Here is a 21811-nt window from a genome sequence, read left to right on the forward strand (position 1 = left end):
AAAATATGGCAACCACACATTTTTACAAATATATTACATTTTATTTACCCCACTCCAACAACATGGACTGTTATTGCACAAAAGGCAGTCTTTAAACCTGATTGCTACCTGCAGAATACTATTATATATATTTTAAAATCTTGGATTTTCTCGTGGCAATTGTGCTTTTTTTTAAAACAAGTGGACATTTATGCCAAATGTGGTGCTTGTACCACAAAATACAAAATTATTTCAGTAAATCCATAGATTGATATTAAAATAAAAATCAAGACAAATCACATTGTCTGATTTTATAAAGAATTTATGGTGTAAATAAGTATTTGGTCACCTACAAACAAGCAAGATTTCTGGCTCTCACAAACCTGTAACTTCTTCTGTAAGAGGATCCTCTGTTCTTCAATCGTTACCTTATAATGGCACTTGTTTGAACTGGTTATCTATATTAAAGACACTTGTCCAATGCCTCAAACAGTCACACTCCAAACTCCACTATGGCCAAGACCAAAGAGCTGTCTAAGGACACCAGGAACAAAATTGTTGTCCTACACCAGGCTGGGAAGACTGGATCTGCTATAGGTAAGCAGTGAAGAAATACACTGTGGAAGCAATTATTAGGAAATGGAAGACACACAAGACCACTGATGATCTCCCTCTGGGGCTTCCTGCAAGATCCCACTCCGTGGGGTCAAAATGATTGCAAAAACGGTGAGCCAGTAAATGTGCAGACACGTATAAAGTTTGCTAGAGAGCATTTAGATGGTCCAGAAGAGGATTGGGAAAATGCCCCTACGATCAGATGAAACCAAAATAAAACTTTTTGGTAACAACTCTACTTGTCGTGTTTGGAGGAGAAAGAATGCTGACTTTCATCCAAAGAACACTATATTTACTGTAAAGCATGGGGGTGGAAATGTAATGCTTTGGGGCTGTTTTCTTTTTAGCAAAGGGACCATGATGACTGATCCGTGTAAAGAAAAGAATGAATGGAGCCGTGTATCGTCAGATTTTGAGTGAAAACCTCCTTCCATCAGCAAGGGCATTGAAGATTAAACATGGCTGGGTCTTTCAGCATGAAAACTATCCCAAACACACTCACCAGGTAATAGACTGGCTTCATAAGAAGCATTTCAAGGTCCTGGAGTGGTCTAGCCTGCCTCCAGATCTTAACCCATATAAAATCTTTGGAGGGAAGTCTGTGTTGCCCAGCGACAGCCCCAAAACATCACTGCTCTAGAGGAGATCTCCATGGAGGAATGGGCCAAAATAGCAGCAACAGTTTGTGAAAACCTAATGAAGACTTACAGAAAACCTCTGACCGGTGTCATTGCCAATTAAGGGTATATAACAAAGTATTGATTTGAACTTTTGTTATTGACCAAATACTTATTTTCCACCATAATTTACAAAACCATTTTTTTAAAAATCAGACAATGTAGAATGGTGTAAAACCCCGGCTAGTAGTTTGGTTTGATAATCGTTCACTTTGTATAAATTATACAGATTGATTTGGTTTTTGATATAACCTATAAATACTGTTATCACAATATTTCTTCTAAAAGCACTTTTTTTTGCTGAGCCAGTTGTTTTCTATATCAGTGGCCAAAATACCAAACCTCTTATCTGATAAAATCCTTTTTTCCAGGAAATAAGAAAAATGTTTGAAATATTCCAGTCAGTGCTTATAGGGGGATCTGGTCTTGTGACCTTTATGTCGCAAAAAAGGGCAGGATTTACTTGAAGATTCACTGAAAATGTGGAGGTATACTAGTTCCCACTATTTAATGTAAGAACTCAAAATCTAAAAGTTTTCAGAGAAGAGGTTTTGTGTTTCTGCCATTGATATGGGCCTCTGACCACTGAGCTGAATTTAAATATTTGACCTAGAAATTTTGAAGCCAGGGATATTAGGAGATTAAATGTTTTTTTTTTTTACGTTTCCCTGTGGGAAATTGTAGATGTTCTGTTTCGCTCCATACAAATCTACCAGTTTATATTTGCAGTTGTGGTGAAGTGCTGGTTGGAGGATGAGTGATGTTCCAGTAGCTGGGGGGCTGTTGTGCTCTCCAGGGATCTGACTTGGCAGATGTGGGTGTTTGCTCTTTTTAGCAGCCAGAGTTGTGACAGAGACATTTGGCAGGTTGTGGTGATGGGTTCAACTTCCTCATGGTAATTTGGCCATTAGTGGCTAGAGATTGATATATTTGTTGACACTTGTGATTAGCAGCTCACTGCAATAGTTATAGTCTGGTGAAAAGTGAATCCACAGAGAGACTGAGCTTTTGGCCTAACACACTCAATGACTGTCAGTGTAGAGAGTGAATGGAGACCTGAACATTTATGTCAGTCTGAAGAAGTTAAACATCCTCAGCATTACATCTGCTGTATTTTACCTTTCATGATTTAAAACCAGTTTTTTTTCTGTGTTTTGGGGATTTTTTTAATGGACACTCTTTCAGTCAAGACATTTATGTTCTACAATACTTTAATAAAAAAAAAACCATACAAAATATCTAAAATTGGTTGGGTAAAAACAAAGAATTCATTTAGATGACTCCTCCTCTTTTGGTGCTGGAACTCCTCTAAACTGCTGAGCTTGATCAACCATCTGTCTAATAAGATTAAATTTGCATAAAAATTAGGCCTGCACAATAAATCGCAAATTTGTCGTTATTGCGATATCAGGCTGTGCAAGACGCATATTGCAAAAGTCAAGGAAAATTGCAATAAATGATAATTTGCTAAAACAATCTTATGGCAGCTTGAAGTATTTAACGATTCAAATAAATTCCTGCAATGCATTTGACCAATTGGATGGACCCCTTTAATTTAATTATACATTCTGTATAGGTATTTTAGCTGCTGTTAATATACTCAATTGTCCATCGGATCTTTGTCTCATACTCTGGTCTCTAACATGTTCACAGACTGAAAGCAGCACGGCCAATGTGCAAAAATCCATCTTAATTTCATGTTCTTAATCTCTGTTCTTCTCTGTTTGGTTTAGCTTTCACATGTTTTTCACAATTGGAGTAGAATTGTGGGTCCTCTGTAGCTTCTATTCCACACTTGTTGAGTTAGGCCGGTTTTTAATTAAACCATCTCTTTTTCAAATGCCTATTCACAATGATTTGAATAAAGAAATACTCAGAAATGCAATATTTAGGCTTAATTTTCTTATATATATCCTCAATTGTGAGAAAAATGCCACAAGAACAAGTTCAAGAGCTTTTACCTTGCTTTTCTTAAGCCTTTGTAATAAACAACATCCATGTATATGATAATATATTACCTTTGGCACACAAAAGAACGCATTTTTAATAAAATATTAGTTATTTAGTAAGTTATTTGATAAGCTATTTTCTAACTCATATGTAAGACGACGCGATCTCTGAGGCTCCGCCTTTGGGTCCTTGTGGGTGCTGCCCATTTCATGACGTCATCCTAGAGACGATCACTGCTAGCTCCACGGAGAAAGCGGGTGTGTGTGTTAGTCGGGTGCTGGCAGTGCAGACTCTTCCTGTAAGGTCGGTTCTTCACTTGTCAGCTCGTGAGAAACCGCTCGTTTTCGTGGGTTGGGAGAGGCTGGTGCTCAGAGAGAAGTTTTTTAGAGGAATACTCAGAAATGTGGGAATGGATTAAGATATCACTTTAGGGGTGGTTATAGCAAGGATTGAACTTTATAATACACCTAAAAGCACAAAAAATAGATTTTGATTGGTGTAGGTCTTTTAAAAACACCAAAAACAGGACTTTTATCATAGTGGGTCTTTAAGTCTTGGTTAGGTTTGTAAACTGGGGATGAAGCAGTGTGGAACATTGATAGAAGATAGACCAACCCTGTGGTCATTTGTTGGTTTTATAGTTTTAACTCAGGTCAAATGCACAGCTGCATGGACAGCAAAACAGATGGGGTTTTATACAAGACTTTACATTGGGCAATGGCAAAATCTGACCAGTTTCCAGTGATCCCAATCCCCTTCTAAAGGATGAATAACAGAGATATGTAGTGAAACTTTGAATTTTGGGCCCCTGAGACTAATTTGCTGCAACTGCAGAACTGTTCCTGTCTTTTCAGACAGCCAAGTCTCTTCCAGAGTTGGACTTTTGTGATAATTCACCTGAAAGACCTCAGTCTCCAAGGAAAGGAGATTGTTCCCCCCTTGATGTGGAAGCACCACATCATGAGGACTGGGCTGCTTTTTGTGACGGTGGTTAATAGGGAGGCAGAGGCTCTGCAGAGAAGAGACAGCTGGAGGCTGAAGACACGATGGAAAGGCATCTACCAATTAAACCAGCCCAAACTGAGATGCAGAGCATGGGAAGAGTTGGCAGTGGACAGGACGATGAATATCCCAGTGGTATTGCTTCATAACACTAGAGGAGATAAATGGAAAATAATTCTCTGAAAACTGAATTAATCGGAAAAAGCTTTTGCTTAAGTGATGCACACTTCATTCACTTTAGAAGTGTTGGGACCATCCCCCTTTTCTCCAGGTTTCTATATTTAAAACACACAATGAACAGAAACATTTTAAGAGATTTGCAAATAACTACAAAACAATAATAAACCAAATACATTTTTTATTGTTTTCTTCTCTTTTTTGCAGGGACAGATTGGAAATAAAGTGACTTAATTAGAAGAAAAACTTATGATGATACAATGACAGGTCTAAGGGCGCTGGGTTATAAGGCGCACAGTCAGTGACTGGTCTATTGTTGACCCTATTTTTCATATATAAAGCAGACTGTACTATAAATTGCATTAAGCGAGAAGAGTCTGAGATAAGTCCATCAGTCAGACTTTATCTACTGTGTTCACAGTAACTCTAGATCTTGTTTGTAACACGCTAAACGTTAGCCACATTAGCAGGTTAGCATATTAACAACACCTGTCAATCCCAACTTTGTTTGCAACTTGTGAAAACAGACTGACATTGTGACAGGGCGCTGTGTACTTTTGAAAATTGCTTCAAAATCAGTAAACACAACCAGAATTAATCCATATGTCTGGATTATACGGCATCCTGGCATTTCCTTGGTTGGAAAAAAAGACAGAAGAATGCACCTTTTAATGCAGAAAATGTGTTTATTATTGTTTTCATTTATTAGTAAAGTAACCTTTGTCAGACTTTGTATGTATGAAAGCAACAAACTGTTGTCCTAGAAAATAGTCTGAAAATGATTCCTACAACATTTGTTTGGTTTTGCTATTCATGCTGGTTCCTCAAGGTTTTAGCAAAGTTGCCATGTCAGCACTTAAGCAAAACTAATCACAACTTAATCCTGTGATGCCAAATCCCAAAGCAATAAAACAAACAAAAAGAAGTTTCTGAAGAGCTACATGTTGTTTTGTTTGGTTCAAATTGTTCCTTAGATTATCCTTCTGTTGCTAAATGTCTTTGTCTTCTGGTGTTTCAGCACAGGAAGTCCTTTCGAGCTGTCAACCGCTGCTCTAGGTGCCAGAGACGGTTACCGTGGTAACATGCACATGACAGATGTTATTCATTTGGTTTTTTGTGCTGCTAAGCAGAGAGAAGGTGCAGAGGACACAGAACATCATTGAGAACCAACCCAGTAAGTGAATTTGAGTAAGATTACACTGAGGGAGATTACTTCTTTTATGGAGGGGCTAAACTGAGGGAATTGACGTCTGTGCAGCAGGAACGACCACACTGCGACGCGATCTGCAGGCCAGCACTTAGACACCGTGTGATAGTTGTCGCCAATTTGTGGAGCTGTAACAACTGCTTCCAGGAGATTTATGTGTCCAAGGTCATTTTACTGTTAATACTGAGGCCGATGGGATACAACAATCCTGCTGCTCTCAAGCTGGACTCCTCTATGAATTCATGAATTACAGTGCTGGACATGGCAACTGCTGCATCTCAAGATGACTGTACATCCAGTGATAGGCAGACATTGTTTTATTGCTATCCGTCATTTTCAGAATCTGCTGAATTCCTTTCGAGGTCACTGGAGCCTGTCCCACCTACTGTTAGCTGAACAGGTTGGCAGTTTGTTACAGAGCCACACACTCGTTCGTATTCACACTTAGGGGCAATTTAGAATCTTCAATTAACTTATGAGCGTGCTGTTGGACTGTCGGATTAAACAGGAGGGCCCGGAGAAAACCCAGGTATGCAAAATCCACACAGTCGGGATATGAACCAGGGCCTTCTCACCGTCAGGCGAGAGCGCTAACCACTAATCACCAAGTCACTGTGTCACAGGTGTTGTATTGTGTAATAGAATACATGCTATTTTTTGGGATGTTATTTGCAAAAGAGGATTTTATTTTTTCAAGATTTGAAACTATTTCCTTTTTTAAAGCCTTTTTATTATCACTCTCATGGCCCTCATTCTCCTGTTCTTTACCATAGTTTTCTGAGAGACTCACTTCCACCTTTTTCAATGTTTCTTGCATGCACACAATCTAAAACCTTCATTCTGACCCACCAAAGTCTTGCTGCGGCTTGGATGATGAGGTTTGGAGACCGTCGCCGTGCCTGATAGTCATCTCAAGTCACGTTTATTTAGTCGGGGATTCTGGAAGAATGAAGCCGATGATGAAATGGGGAGTCCTTCTTCCTTTCCTCTTTCACCACTGTGCCTCGGCTGCATCTGTACCTATTATTCCCACTCATTCCTGTTAATGTGCCATATATTTATTACCAGTAATCTACTGACAGATACAAATGTTTAGCCTGAGCTGCAATTGGGTAAATTTGTATGTTATCACCTTCGCGTCACCTCACATGAATTCAATTAAGCATCAATGATGTCTTCAGTGAGTTCATTGGTCCCAACCTTATTAATGGTTTATTGCAGCACAAGCTCTCAATGAAAAAGAACTGCTATTAAGCTGTAGAGACCTATTTGGTATGCAAGTGAGGTGATGAGGTGCTTATGCATTTGTGTGTGTGTAAGAAAGCGGGAAATGAAAGAACCAGAAGAGTGCAGAATCCTCTGAGAGCCACAACCCCTATATTACCAAGCATCAATATTAAACATTACCAAACAAGTCTTTAATTATATGTTGCATATTGCACTTTGGATTAGCTGCTAGTCTTTTGCATGCATACAAGATTGCTCAGCTAGTTGCCTAAATTAATTGCCTTCAAGTGCCACACCCTGTTAAAGCTGCCAGAGAGATTGTTTGGTCCCTTCATAGTGGGATAACCAAGATTTTCTTTACTAGTTATAAACAGATTCTGGGATTCGCCAGCCTTTCTAACTATCGTTATCTGTTCTGGTGTCCAAATCCTTCTGTTATAGACTCTTATTTGTCCTTATAACTGTATTGCAGAATCTGTTTTTTTATGTGTCTTAATGGGAAAATGTCCTTCAAGTCAGTAAATTCATCCATCTATCTATTTTCTGTATTTTTGCGGTTAAAATAAGGCAGAAAATAATTACTTGCAAAATGCATTTATTGGTTTTACACAACAATAAAAAAAATTGACCTATGTAGATGATCTGCTTAATAAAATAAGAAAACCTATTAACTGCCAGGAACCAAAAACTTTGAATAGTTAACACTGGCCTGAAAAAAACAACATTTAACTTGCACATTTTTGTTGTTGTTCCGCTTGTAATAATTCCCAATTGTTACAATCGGATGATGCCATTTTAAGTTGGTTAACAGATTAGATGCGTTACCTGTGGCATACGCGATCTTTATGTAATAATGTCAACACACAGCATTCGACTTATCAAAATTGTTCCCACACAGGAGAGCATAAGGAGATGGGGGGTGTCCTCATCTCTGGCCTCACGTTTGCATTAGCCATTTGTTGACATGCTTACCGTCCGTCACCTAATAGCGTCTCGGAGGAAACTCACAGCCAACATTACTTCCACCTCGGTGCAAAGTTAACACTGTGGCGACCTGGGGGTTAGCCCCGCCTATAGCCACTAAGACTCATGGGAAGTGTGAAATCTTGTATGTTGAATCCTTCACCATCACTGAGAGAGCTAAGACGAGAAGTGAGGTTCATGTTGTTACGCTGTTCATGTGTGTTCATAATAAATGGGTTTTAATGCCGGAAAGTGTGTAGTATGGTCAAGGACAGCCAACGCAGCTAGTTCATTAGCAGCTCGGCTCTCGTTTCCCTGTTACAAGTAACAAAGCAGTTGGGTCGTTACAATGCATATGCGGGGAAAAAAAGAATAAACATACCGAAACGATACAGAAGTGAACCGCACCAAAACTGCCGTACTAAAACGGTTCGGTTCAACTACGTGTATCGTTACACCCCTACTATTTGGTTACCAAGAAATAAGGGGATAAACGCAAAAAAGAGCTAAAGGAAAGTTTTATATTTTTTCTTTTGTATGGTATTGTTTGAGGTGTTAAAACACTCATTCAGTCAGTTAGAAAAATGAGATTAAAACATGGCTGGATCTTCCAGCATCACAGTGATCCCAAACATACCATTTGTGCTATGAAGGAGTTGCTACGTAAAAAGGATTTCAAGGTTCTGGAGTGGACCAGCCAGTCTCTAAACCTCAGTTCAACCAAGAATCTATGTTCAGAGTTAAAAGTCCTTGTTTCCCAACATCAGCTTCAAAACATCCCAGCTCTTGAGAAGATCTGCAAGGAAGAATGGACCAAAGTAGCAGCTACAGTTCAAGTCTGCTGAAGACTCACAGGAAACGTTTGACATCTGTCATTGACAACCAGAATTACATTACAAAGTATTCAGATAAGGTTTTATTGACCAAATACTTATTTTTTGCACCATTATACAAGTAAATTCTTCAAAAAATTTACAGGGTGATTTCCTGGATTATTTTATTAAAATGTGTCTCTCATAGTTGAAGTGAGGCACATTACAGACCAAACTCCGATTTTTATGAGGAAGAACTCAGTGATTAATAAATACATTTTCTCTACTTCAAGTGTTATTTTTGGAAAAGTATTGGATCTCAATTTTACTTAAGGTGTAGGAAATTACACATTGTGGAGCAGTTTATATTCCCTCTTTGCTTTTCTACCACTCACTTTTGGTGTTTATAGCTTCACGTCATCCATCATTCACCCTGAGAGAGTGTGCTTGTTAATATTCAACCTGTTTTTGTGATGATTGATGTGTTAACAGGAAGCAGAGGCGAGAAATCTGATCAGGTCCAAGTTCACCTGAGTGTCTGCTGACACTTGGCTGTCTGCGTTTCAAATCCAAACAGCAAGAACTTAAAGAACATTTTCCGTCCTCCAGCGCTTTAGGTTCTCTCCCACTACAACAGACAGAAGCATAGGTAAGCATTTTCTTGCGTTTGTGTATAAATCTCTTCTGGTGTTGTCTCTTCACCTGGAGTTGTGAACTCTCAGCTGCACTACAGGAGTTCGAAGAGGTTTATTTCCCTCTAAAGGAGCTTCTTTTTCCCGCGTCTAGGGTCTTGATAAGATTCCAAGTTAAAAAGAGAGCTAATTTTGGGTAATACTGTCTTTGTTTTGCTGCAGTTTAAACGGTGTAGGACTGACATGGTGATTCACTGGACGAAGCCCACAGCTTTAAAATTAAATATAAGTTCCATTTGTACTTTTATATGTTTAGGAAACAGAAGAAAAAGTGTTGAACAGACTTTGACTCCTTCATGCATTGGTTTCAGTTCAAACCTCATGGAAACACAAAGTGAAAGCTTTCGGCTCTGCTCCTCACTGCTGTCTGGACGGCACGTAGGCATTTGGAAAAAACAAATAATGGATTGGAAGAAAACCCCAATGAAGAAGGGGGAATGTGTGAAATACTAAAGCGATATAGACTGAATAAATACATAATTAAGAAAAGGGTGAGAGGAAAGCGTGGTAGAGTGAATCCTTGATCTCCCCACCTCACTGCCTTTGAATGTGACGTTCTCTGTGATGTTGCGTCTGGCAGGGTTTGCAGCTCAGAGCTGTTTTATTTATATCTTGGTAAATTTTAAGTGCTTTTAAAAGCAGAAGTGAAATAACAAACTTGGTTTCTACAACATTTTTTGTTTGGATACTGATGACAAACTGGTTCACTGACAAACAGGAAGGATTTTTGAGTGTTTGACATCTTTTTTCTTTTGATGCTTTCGTTGCTGCACATGACTGAAGAGGTACCCGAAAAATAAGAAAAGAACAGTAATCACTTAGAAAATCACTACAAGGTATTGATATGATCTGTCCATGTAGAAAGTCAGCTTAACTTAACAAGAAATCTTACAATATTAAAATCTAGAAACAAGCACACAAGCATTCAAAAAGGGAAAAACAAGCTAAAAAACTCCTAGATAGAAATATTTTAAATTGAGTGTTATACATCCCAATGAGCATTCTTTTGCCAGTTCTAGGCAAATGGATTGTATTTTTTGAGTTTTATGTACCTAATTGTAATTTATTTTGATTACAGTGACAAAAAACTAAATGACTCATTTTAAAACTAAATGTGAGCCAAATGAGAATATGAACGTAGTTCTAGTTGGCCCATCTTAATAAAGCCTCAAAAATATAAAACTAGCACTTATTCATGGAACATAAATCAAAATTTCTGGTACAGAAATATTGACAATTAACATTCTTAAACCAAAAAGTTTGGAGCAAATGAATTTTGACTAATTTTGATAATAATTTCATGTTGAAATAATAAAATGTCAATTCTAGCTCTAAATGAGATGAAAGAAAATGTGTATCGTGTTGATTTTGTGAAAAGCTTGGAAAGGTGTACAAAGATAAGCTAAAACTGAAAGAAATCTTGAATGTCTAAAAACAATAAATATTTGCAAGTATCAAAGAGTTTTCAGTGCAGACAAAGCTGAATGAACTCCAGTTTTATTAGTTACACATGTCTAAAAGGGTTTGGATAACTCTGGAGTGTCCCACACCCTGATATCCAGTCACGCACATACTGAAGGGCCTCAATTTCTCTTTTACACAGGCTGGCAAAAGTGTGAACATGTAGTTGGTTTCCCCTGTTGGCTTGAATCAGCAGGGCTGCTGCATATGACCCTCTTCAAATGCTATAAGGACTTTTCTGGGGAGTTATCTCCCATCAGTTTGAGCTTTGCTGGAAGTGCGGCCGACTGTGTGAACTTGAACGTAAATCAGAGGCCTCTCCTCCGTCCCAGGCTCCACGTTCTGCTTGTGTGGCTTGTACCCCCGGCAGTGATCATAAAAAGATTCAGCACGCCTGGAAACTTCAAAGGTAGGTAGTGTGACGCGTGTCTGTGGGGTGAGGCAGGGCAGTGGGGGGAGCTGCTAAAGTGAAAGCGGGATTCACACAGAAACCTCATGAGACTTGAAGACTACAAATGGGCTCAGGCAGTCACATTCATTCTGTCTCTCTGCCTTTTGTCTTCAGAAAGCCTTGGTTGCCCTTTTTCATTATCTTTGCCGTGCCCTCAAAGTCATATTTGATCTTTTCAGTCAAGAGAACAACTTTCTTATTTTGCCCTGTTTCCATTTCCGATTTACCCTCTGTGCCAAACTCTCTTGACATTCATCCCTCCGCATGCTTCTCAAGTTCTGGTTTGGACGAAGATTTTTCCTGGACTGTTCATGAAACAATGGATACCATGTACTTCTCTATGCTCTCTCTTTTGTGGCTGCAAATGTCACTGCTGACTGGTGTTTCGATGCAGACAGCAGAGAACGGCGGTGCTCATGTGGAACAGCCTCAGGGAAACCAAGAGGAAACTGATTTCCCTTCCTGAAATGAGCAGCCCTGACTCTGCTGCTCCCACCATCGGCCCATCATCCGTCATCTCTGCTTTCATCTTTCCTTCCCCCCTGCATGTCTTTGGTGCTAAAACTCTTTTGCTCTTTGACTGGAGTATGGCGAACACTTTGGTTTATGCCCCTCGTCTTCATCTGGAAATAAGTCAATCCTCTTTTCTGCTCCTCTTATGTTTCTAAATGAAAAGTCCTGGTAAAGTTAAAAAGGTGTTTGATCTGTATTTTTAAATGAATAGTTGTTCCTAAAACTACCACAATGTTTGCTGGGAAAACAGATGTTCACAGTTTTCCTTAAACATTCTTGAAGAAAAATGATTTTGATTTAGGCAAAACTAAGAGGAATATCTCCAATTTCCCACCACTGCTGGACCGTTTTAAGTTGCAACAGCAGACAAAAATGTTTGTGCCATCCCCATTCCAAAATGTAAGCGTTGGGTAAGGGCTTTGATCCTTACAATAAGGAGATTTTCTTTTAAAATGTCTAACACTGAAACATCTGATTCCGAATGGCAAAATTGTAAAAAACAAAAACAAAACTCAATTGGCCAAAATTTGACTAATACAAAATTTCTACTGATCTTGTTTTTCTTGCAACATAAATGAAACAAATTCTCCCAAAACAAGTTATTTTCTTCATTTAGGTTTAGTTTTTAGAGTGGTAGAGCTGCATGTGGTGTCTTGAAGAAAAACAGCAGTTTTAAAGAGAAATGGGCCTGCTTTATGCCTTACTCACATCTGGCCTCACAGGTGGATCTGGGCTGTCTGCAGACGAAGAATGGGTAAACCTGTACAGAGCACGCAGGTGGCCTGCATGAAATTTAAGTGTGTTCTCCTTACATGCACCCTGACTGTTTGAAATGAGGTAATTGGACAATCAGAGTGCACCCAAGGGAGCGTCCTGTGGGCACTTACGTATCATCTGCACAACCCGTGGGCATAGCATTTGTTCATGGTCAGTAAAGATCCAGTACTCTGGGACGTCTGCATAGCTCAGTGGTGTTGGACTATCACTGTTTGCCCCCCATGTTTTGTGCTAGTGCCTATCTGGGTCTCCCTGTACCTTGAAAGTGCAGGGTTGCGTCAGGAAGGGCGTCCAGTGTAAAAACTCTGCCAAACCACCTGTGGGAATCAGTGAAAGCTGATTTCCTGTGGCAACCCCTACAAAGATATTCTGAAAGGTGAACAGTAAAGAGCCAGTACTTACACCTTACCAACCAACTTTATTTATAGAGCACTTCAATTGTCTGTTCAGTCCCAAAGTCCAGTACAGTTATCTAAACAGAAAGACAATAGGATATAAATGCACTACACAAAATATATTAAGACGTACATAGAAAAGTTCATAACCTTGTTACACGACATTACACAATCAATAGAATAGAATCATTGACAAAGCAGAGGAATAAATCAAGAAAAACTGTGTGTTAAAATCCAAGTTAAAAAAGTGGGGTTTTAAAAAAGACTTTAAAATAGGTAGTGAGGATCACTCTAACATGAAGTGGAAGATCATTCTACAGTTTTAAGGCTGCTGCAGAAAAAGTGTAGTCCCCTTTAAACTTGCACTTTGTTTTGGTGCTTTTAGACGCAGCGGATCGGCTGATCTGAGAAAAAGGTAACGAGGCTGCATCACCTCAGAGAGGTAGACAGGTATCAAGCCATGTAAAGATTTAAAAACCAATAAAAGAATCTTAAAATGGATTCTAAAAAGAACGAGCAGCCATTGTAGTGTAACTAAAATAGGGAAAATATGATCGTATTTCTATAGTGTGGCGTAGTTCGACAGCACTACAACAGTACATTAAGAAGTAGTTTGACTTACACAATGCTAGCAAATACTGCACAATACACCTACCACACGCACCACACTGGCACTTTCCATTTACATGACATCCCTTGAGGAAGCTGAATGAGAATCATTCATTAGTGTCCCAAAGGTAAAGAATAATCATATACATGGATGAAGTTTAGTCTGAAAGGCTTAGAATAGCATGATATACATAGGTCCTTTAAGGTCTGTAAATGGCGTATACTTGAATAGCGCTTTTCTATCTTCTTCGAAGGCTCAAAGCGCTTTACAGTCACAAACCCATTCACACACACATTTATACACTGGTGGCGGCTCCCCTGCTGAACACCTTCTACCAGAGGCAAGGTGGGGTTCAGTGTATTGCCCAAAAACACTTCGGCTTGTGGCAGTAATTGAACTTGCATTCTTACAATCAGGGGCCGCTGCACCACGGCCGCCCTAATAACTTAAACCAATAATTTGAACCAAAACAACCCTCTGCACTGTGAGACTTCACTTTTTTGTTCTAACATTTCTTGGAAAAGTCTAATTGGACACTCTCTGTCATGACCAATAGGAGCCATCAAATGGTTTGGTTTTTGATGCCATGTTCAGGTTTTTTCTATCTGTTCAGTTTTATAGTTTTAGCGCAGGGGTCGGGAACCTTTTTGGCCAAGAGAGCCATAAACGCCACATATTTTGAAATGTAATTTCGAAAGAGCCATACAATAATGTAGCGTCCCTTTCCCACACTGAGGCACGGAGACTTAACCTCTTTTAAGGTTCTTTATTCGGGTTACTGCAGACCGCAACAAACGCCGAACAATTAATTCAGCAACTCCTGAATCTCTCTCGCCGAGACGAGAGCGCTTCTCCCAACTTTATATTCACCTGCTCCCGCTGCAGCCCTCCCCTTTCCCTTATTCGGCCCATAGCTGAACCCCATTGGTCCAAACTACCTAACAACAGGCTGAGCGACAGAACTGAGGGCCAATCAGATCTCTGCTTGACGCGTTCCATGAACTCCAGAACTTTTAACGCGGCCCAACAGCCATCCAACTCAGTCCGCGACAATATGTTTAAAACTAAAATACAAGTGAATGTGTGCATTTGATGTAATTTCAACATTTTTAAAGTACAATAAGTCTGTGGATTCTTTTTAATAACATTGTTATTCTGTTGCTAATAAATGATGAGTATTTCTCGTGGTAGTTTTGCTGATGGTCTAGTCTGGTTTACTTGGTGAGTTTCTGCTTCATGCAGGCGTTGAGACTTTAAACGTGATCGTAGGTCTGAATGTTCTGTAGATGTGACAAAGACTGATCACATGCGGACCTGGAGCCAAACACACACTCACACGCTGCAGTGAGTGACGGGAAGCGGGTTTTACGTTTTTACAATCCCTGCGCGATTCACCTGCTGCCTGTCCCCACAACACCTCAGCCCCACCCTCTGCTTTCTCCCTCACACATCCCGTCCCCGCATCTGCGCGCTCTTTCTCAGAGACGGGAGCGCGCCGTTTTAGGCACGGCAATTCACAGGTTTCCGGGTGGTACAAACTCTGTGAATTAATAGACAATTTTAAACGTATACTATTGCTGGCGCAGATTTCTCTCTCTAAGCACTGCTACTACTGCGCGCCTCTGCCATCGCATCGCGCACGAGAAGGACTGGTCTAATGAAGAAAAAAAAATTGAATTAAAGATTTGTCTGCGAGCCACATGTGACCATCAAAAGAGCCATATATGGCTCGCGAGCCATAGGTTCCCGACCCCTGTTTTAGCGACTTCAGGGCTCAAAGCTGCTCTCTGAATTTGATTAAATTAAATGATGTTCATTAAAGCTGTTTTGCAGGTAAGCAGTTGGCTTTTAATGGGAACATTGGGAGGATTAGGTCTTAACTCTCTCAGTGAGACTGTCTTGGTAGCTCTTGGTAGGAACCCAATGGGGCTCGATCTCAACTATTTCAATGTCAGCTCTCGTAAGGAAGTTTTTTTGAGCTGATGGTTGTAGTTGAATTTTAGCCTGATTACAATCAGGAAACTAGGAGTAGCAGGTCAGGAAGAGTTTGTCTCTGCTCTCTGTGCTGTGGCAGAACGATGACGCCGGGTGTCTTTGCTCAAGGGGTGCAGAGAGAATGTTGCTGCCAGGGAGGCTTTTTAATAAATCCTCAATATGTCCAGAGTGCCCTGTCTCTATGGAAACTGAGGCTCACATTGTGCATTTGTGTGTGTGTTTGGTGAAACTGTGCTTTGTCTTATGTGTTCTTTGTTCAAAGGGTTGAGGCAGGGATTTGGTTTGCAGAGACTTGAAGAAACCCTCTGTTTCACTTCTTTCATCTACATCACACCAAATATTTGTCATCACATATCTGCTGAATTTGCTCTTCAAAATATAAATGAACTCTGAGGCTGTTATTTCTGGAGGATCTGCAGTGATGCTTGAATGTTGGTGGACATGAATTTCACCTTTTTTAATTGGAGAAACAACAAGGATAATTGTCTCTTCCACAGACGCTCCACAGAATATTTTTCATCACTACATTTCAATTTAGTTAATTTTCCCATCTCAGAAATTGCTTTTTTTTGCAGCAAAATTTACATCATGTTTGTCTTGTTTGTAACAGATGATTCATTCAACCACATTGTATCTAAGGTCAAAAATCAAGGACTAAATAAGGATTTTTGTTTATAGTATGAAATGTTGCATTGATTTTCAGCACTCACTGGTATATATATATATTTGCAATTTGGAAGAAAAGAAAATATAAAACAAAATGTATTTGTGTTTTAAATTAAACTTAAAATGTATGTTAAAACCACTGACTGTAAATGAGAACTGGACTGAGTGAGGGACGTCCCCCTTATGGCTCCAACCCAATGAAGTCAATTCAGTTGCTGTTTTTTTTTGTGATACAGACGCTGCCATGTTGGAGCCAGATAATTAACCAGATCAGTAAGCAGTGATTGGTCCGAGTCAGAGTTGATGTTTCTATGGCAACAACTCTTGCCAATCAGGAGTGAACTTGAAAACAATCTCCACTAAACCTATCAATTAAACATTGGACGTGGGGACCAGCAGGCATCACATTGAGGCTTCTGATTGGTTCATTTTTAACTTGAAAATATTTCAATTAAGAAACAATTATAATGGAAAAAAAACTAAGCAATACCATGTTTTAAATAAAGGGTATCAAATAATGTTTTTTCTGACCAATAGAATGACTGAGTAACAGCTGTTTACACAGCGAACTCAGTCCAGTTCTCATGTATAGTTGATGATAAAATTGTAATTTTAAAGTTATTGTTTAACAAGTCTATGGGATTTCTAATGGGAGTTCTCTAAAAGGTGGCATTTATGGTTTAAACTCTGCTTGTCAAATCTTTTTCAGTGTAATGCCTAAACTCTGAGGTTGAATTATCTGTTACAAACATCCGTAGTTTGTTTTTGCACAGGCAGTGTCAGTGTTGCCGGTCACCACAGCAGGCTGTAGAGTCACAGTGGAAAGGCCTCCCTTTGCGGCGCAGCGGGGCGGCTCACTGGCACACTGCGCTCTGGTTCAAAGGAGCTGCAAGAGTTGATAGAAGCTAATTTGTTTCAACAAAGGAGAACCTGCTGTTAAGTTTAAAATAATTATGATTCACTCCAAGGAGAAGAGCAGGTGCAAAATATATGTTAACTGCAAAAATGCACACACCTATTTGCACATATTTGTGGACATGTAGACTCTCAAAGGAATAATAAAGTTTTATTGCATTCCAGAAACGCTGCAGACTGTGAACTAAACTGTTACATTAATCATTTTATTACATTTAGACCCAGACTGGGATTTGTTTAATGACTTCCGACAAAAAGAGCCATTTCAAGAGCAGGAGACACAGAGGAAGCATCTGTACAGGAGTTAGCCTTCAGTTTCTTGCACTATGAAGCATCAGTTATGAATGCAACAACATCTCAGCTTATTGTTCCAAACTCAGATCCTGTTAAGCTTTAACACAAAGCCAGTTATCACTGTTTGTAACTCAAAAGAGCAATATAAAAAAAAATAGGTTAACACCTATTTAACACCCTACAAATGAGGCTGCATGAAGGTGGTTAAAAAAATTACATCAACGATTGCTTCGGAAGGGATTCTGTGTTTGACTTAAGACACTGCAGAGGTGGAGTAATTCATTAAAGATGGAACTGCCAAAGCTACAGGAGTGGTAAAGAATAACTGAATAAATTAACACATTTGCCTCAGTGTAGTTTCTGCTGTCATTGACAGTCTGATCTTCTCTTTCCTTGATGCTATTTTTATCAAGTTCTTGTTTTTTTCTTTCTCTTTACTAAACAGCATATTGAAAGAATCCCTTTCATCCCTAAAGTTTTTTTTGTGTGTATTTTAGGTGTTGTAGATTTTTGCACACCTAGGTAGGCAGTTGATTTCGATAGATTCAGATCTTGAATTTGTAAAAATGTAAATATCATGGGTTCCTATTATTTTACCTAAAGCAGTTTCTAAATGTAATTCGAAAACAGATATATAAACTCCACTGGTGCAAATTCTTATTCATGTTAAAGTAGAGAACAATTGATTATATAGTTTTATGTTTAGTACCGGTAATCATTTTGAATTTTTGATAGTGATGTCGTTCTATTGGTTGAGATATTTGAACTTATTTGACTTCAAAAGATTCTATAATTTTAAAATTAGAATTTAATAAATAAGTGAAAGCTAAAAATAAGAAAATAATACTTGATACTTCTGTATCAAAGCCTGGCTGCAATGGGCCTCTCCTTTGATGATGTGATGTGAAGCCGTGGACCATGACCATGACATGGTATGAAGCATCGCATGTCACGCAAAGATCACTGACGCCTGTAAACAAGAATTTGTGTCCCACCAGTGGGAAGCGAAGAAAGTCTGAAGGTGACTGGCAGGCAGGAGGCTTCAGACTGACGGCCTGTCAGACAAGGATGAGGGAATTCAGTGCAAATGTTTCTGATTTACCGCGTTTAGTTACAGGATTGATGCTTTGTTGTGTGTTTGGGTTCCAATGGCTCCATTTGTATGATGGTTCTGTGCTGTACAGGAACACAAAGGCAGCAGCAGGGGTCTGCTTAAGGAGTGTGTGGCTTTTGTGGAAGTGATAGAGTTTATTCAAAGGAGGACACTGTGCAGGGCTAAGGGAGATGGCGGCTGAGCTCTCTGCTGCATGTGTGTGAAGATAAATGGTAAAACAAGGAGGAAAGAGAATCATTAGTAAGTGAAGATCTTGCAGTGCAGAAGCCAGTGGCTCCGCCCAAGGTGACTCCTCTCTAGCCTGCCTGTCAAGAGCCAGATTGTTTATAGCTCCTTCGGGAAAAGTGTTGGGAGTGTGAGGATGGATGCCTCAGCGGCGCATTGGCGCTGTCTCCAGAGCTGGAGCACATGTCTTAGTGTAATCACCGCTCTATGAGGCTGTAAGTGCTGTCATCACTGTGGCCCTGCTCCATAAAAGCCTCCATCTGTACCACTGACTGTATGGGAACTGGACTGAGTGACCCCTCCCACTTCTAATTCTAAACAGGGAGTCCCTGCTGGTTACAATAAGCCAAATTCCCATAACTTCTATAGAGAAATAAACAGCTGTTACTTAGTCATTCTATTGGTCAGAATAACCATTCTAGATCTGATACCTTTTCAAACATTCAATTTACGTTGAATGTTTGAAACATTTGTTTTTCACAGATTCTCCCAAACCCTTTACCAACTGTGGGGGGTGGCCTTCCAACGAGCCGACCCTGGATTGTCATAGAAACTGTAACTCACACTGATTCAGACTAGTCACTGCTTACTGATGAGGTTTCCCTCCAGATTGAATTGACCTCATTTCATTGGAGCTGGACGTAAACCATTTTGTCATTTTCTATGACTGATGTGGAACTCACTCAGTCCAGTCCTCATTTGCATGATTGTTCACACATATGATCTAAACAGAGGTTGCAGCTTGGACCTCTGCTCATTCACCAGCAATTTTCTTTCACTCTTTCCCCACTTAAAACGTGTCAGCTTTCTACCCCCACCTTTAAATCACATGTTGTGTGTTTTTCATGTATGGCAGTCTAGTTCAAAGGCTCATTTCTTTGCTCCATGTAGCGTAAAAAACTTAGACATGACAAAAACCCAAAGTGGTGACAAAGCAGATGACCTGACGAGGATGTACTAGAAACCAGACACTTAAAGATTCTATACTATACTTTTCTTAAGCCTTTCAGAGTAAACTATATCCATATATATGATAATAAATTACCTTTGGCACAATAAACAATATTTTTTTTATGAATTATGAATTATTTTCACAATTCACTAGGAAGCTCATTAGGAAGCTTCCTGGAAGGGGCTGTTCTCACGCCAGCTCGTGAGAACCCGCTTGTTTTCGTGGGTTGGGAGGGGCTGGTGGTCAGAGCACTGGTTTTTAGAGGAATACTCAGAAATGCATGAACGGATGAAAATACCACTTTGGGGTTGTTTTCTGTAAGGAATGAACATTATAATACATCTAAAAGCTCAAAAACTTGATTTTGCATGCTATGGAACAGGGGTGAGCAATGTTTCTGACATGAAGTGCCGATTCAAAATGTTCTCCTTAACAACCGTGCCATGACCAATTATAATTTGAACTGTAATACAAAGAAATATAAAAACATTTCAAATATATCTGAAACTGTATTTAATTCACAAAACAGCGGTCAAATAGCTTTTTTAAACAAAGTTAAAAAAAAAGCGCTTTAATATTATTACACAAGGAAAATAGGCCAAAGTTGAAATAATATTGCAACTCTGTTTGTTTGAAACCAAAAGTACTGCATTTGTGGTATTTTATACCAACAGCAATAGGATTCGATACGTCAAAACAAAATACCATCAACTTTTTTGTTTTTTGTGATTTCTCCGATCCATAAAAACAGACATTTCAAAGCTGATAATGGAGATCAGTTTCCAACAGGATGTGTTTGGAAAACATCAGATAATGGAAAATGGAGCATTGTGTGACCTACAGCTGTTAATGCTCATCATTTAAGGCTCCATCATGAGAGGTATACAAACAACAGTTTTCTAGTTTCATGATTTGGGGTTTAAACAAGTTGAGTTTGATAGAGTATAGGTGGAGAACTTCCTGACCTTTTGTTTGCTTTTGCACTGAATGTGAACTCTTCCCAGTGTTCTTGGGAAAAGCTTGGAGAAATCAGAGGGAAGGTCGTATTAAATCCCCTGTCCGAGTTCATTCACTCTGATTTCTGAGCAGCACGTCTCCTTTAGTAAGCGTTTTTATCTGTGACTTAGAGCAACGCCAGCCAACGGGCGTGACTCGAATGCCCCCCTTCTGATCAGTCCCGCGCCTCTGCTTATTCATTCATTCATGCGTTTCTCACCTCTTGCCCCCGTCAGGTTTTTAGCGACTTGAAATGATTCTATGACACATCAGTGCTGATGTTAGAGACGTACTTGTGAAGACATCTTCCATCATCGCCGTCAGGGCAGAATAGCTTTAACCGCCTCTGAACACTTTGGTTAGCCTGCCATCACATCAGTCGTTTACATTAATCCAGGAATGACGCCGACCCCCCCATTAGGAGCATTTTCTTTCAAAATCTAACAAGAATTTTAAAAAAAAGTTTTATCTTTGACATTTTTTGAGTAAAAAGGACATAACAAGAGTTATGACACATAATTCTGATAACCTTCGGGATAAGTTCTTAGAACTTATATAGGTTAACCTTTTTTACATTATTTTCACCATGTCTGTGCCTTGTTTGTGGATTTGTAAAATTTTATTTTGTCTTTACATGTTTAATCTTTTGTTATAAAACACAAAAACACTTTGATCTCAATTTTTGTTATTAAAAAATAATCAAACGTACCTGTCGGAATTCAACTTTTCGGACAGTTTCAGGTTCATAATGGAATTATTCTGTAATATAATCCAAAATATAGCTGTAAAAAAAAGAAGTTGAAGTTGGTAAGATGGATGTCGAGCTCTGAGACAAATTTAAAGACAAATATTAGTGCAGACTGTAAAGTAAAAACGGCTAAAGAGGGCCCCAGACTACTAAGGGTTAAGTGCAGATGTCCTGAAGGTGAATGCACATTTAAACCCCTGTACAAATCGACTGGATCTTTTATAATATGCAAATACATACATTGAATACCTATAGGGTACGTTTGCTGTCTTGATGCGGTGGAATCCTGCGGCTGTTGTCCTTGCTGACACGCCGGTGAGTTGTTTGAAGTGATTGGTCCAGGCCCAGAGGGACAGTCCTGCTCCGAATGTCACTCTGATATGAGTGTTACTGCAGGT

At 39.4% G+C, this 21811-nt stretch overlaps 1 protein-coding gene across 1 annotated transcript in view; it reads left to right on the forward strand.

Annotated features, from left to right (window-relative positions):
* LOC110017121 (uncharacterized) overlaps window positions 1-11144 on the forward strand; it is a 55857-nt gene extending 44713 nt beyond the window's left edge. Inside the window, exons 4-7 of the mRNA XM_078944992.1 lie at window positions 5419-5456; window positions 5531-5574; window positions 9102-9258; window positions 11095-11144. Coding sequence (XP_078801118.1) covers window positions 5419-5456; window positions 5531-5574; window positions 9102-9154 — 135 coding nt within the window. The 3' untranslated portion in view covers window positions 9155-9258; window positions 11095-11144. The remainder of the gene's footprint in view (window positions 1-5418; window positions 5457-5530; window positions 5575-9101; window positions 9259-11094) is intronic.
* The last annotated feature ends 10667 nt before the right edge of the window (window positions 11145-21811 follow it).

The sequence above is a fragment of the Oryzias latipes genome, chromosome 3 (assembly GCF_053564925.1).
Source record: "Oryzias latipes strain Hd-rR chromosome 3, Olatipes_Hd-rR_3.1".
Taxonomy (NCBI): Eukaryota; Metazoa; Chordata; class Actinopteri; order Beloniformes; family Adrianichthyidae; genus Oryzias; species Oryzias latipes.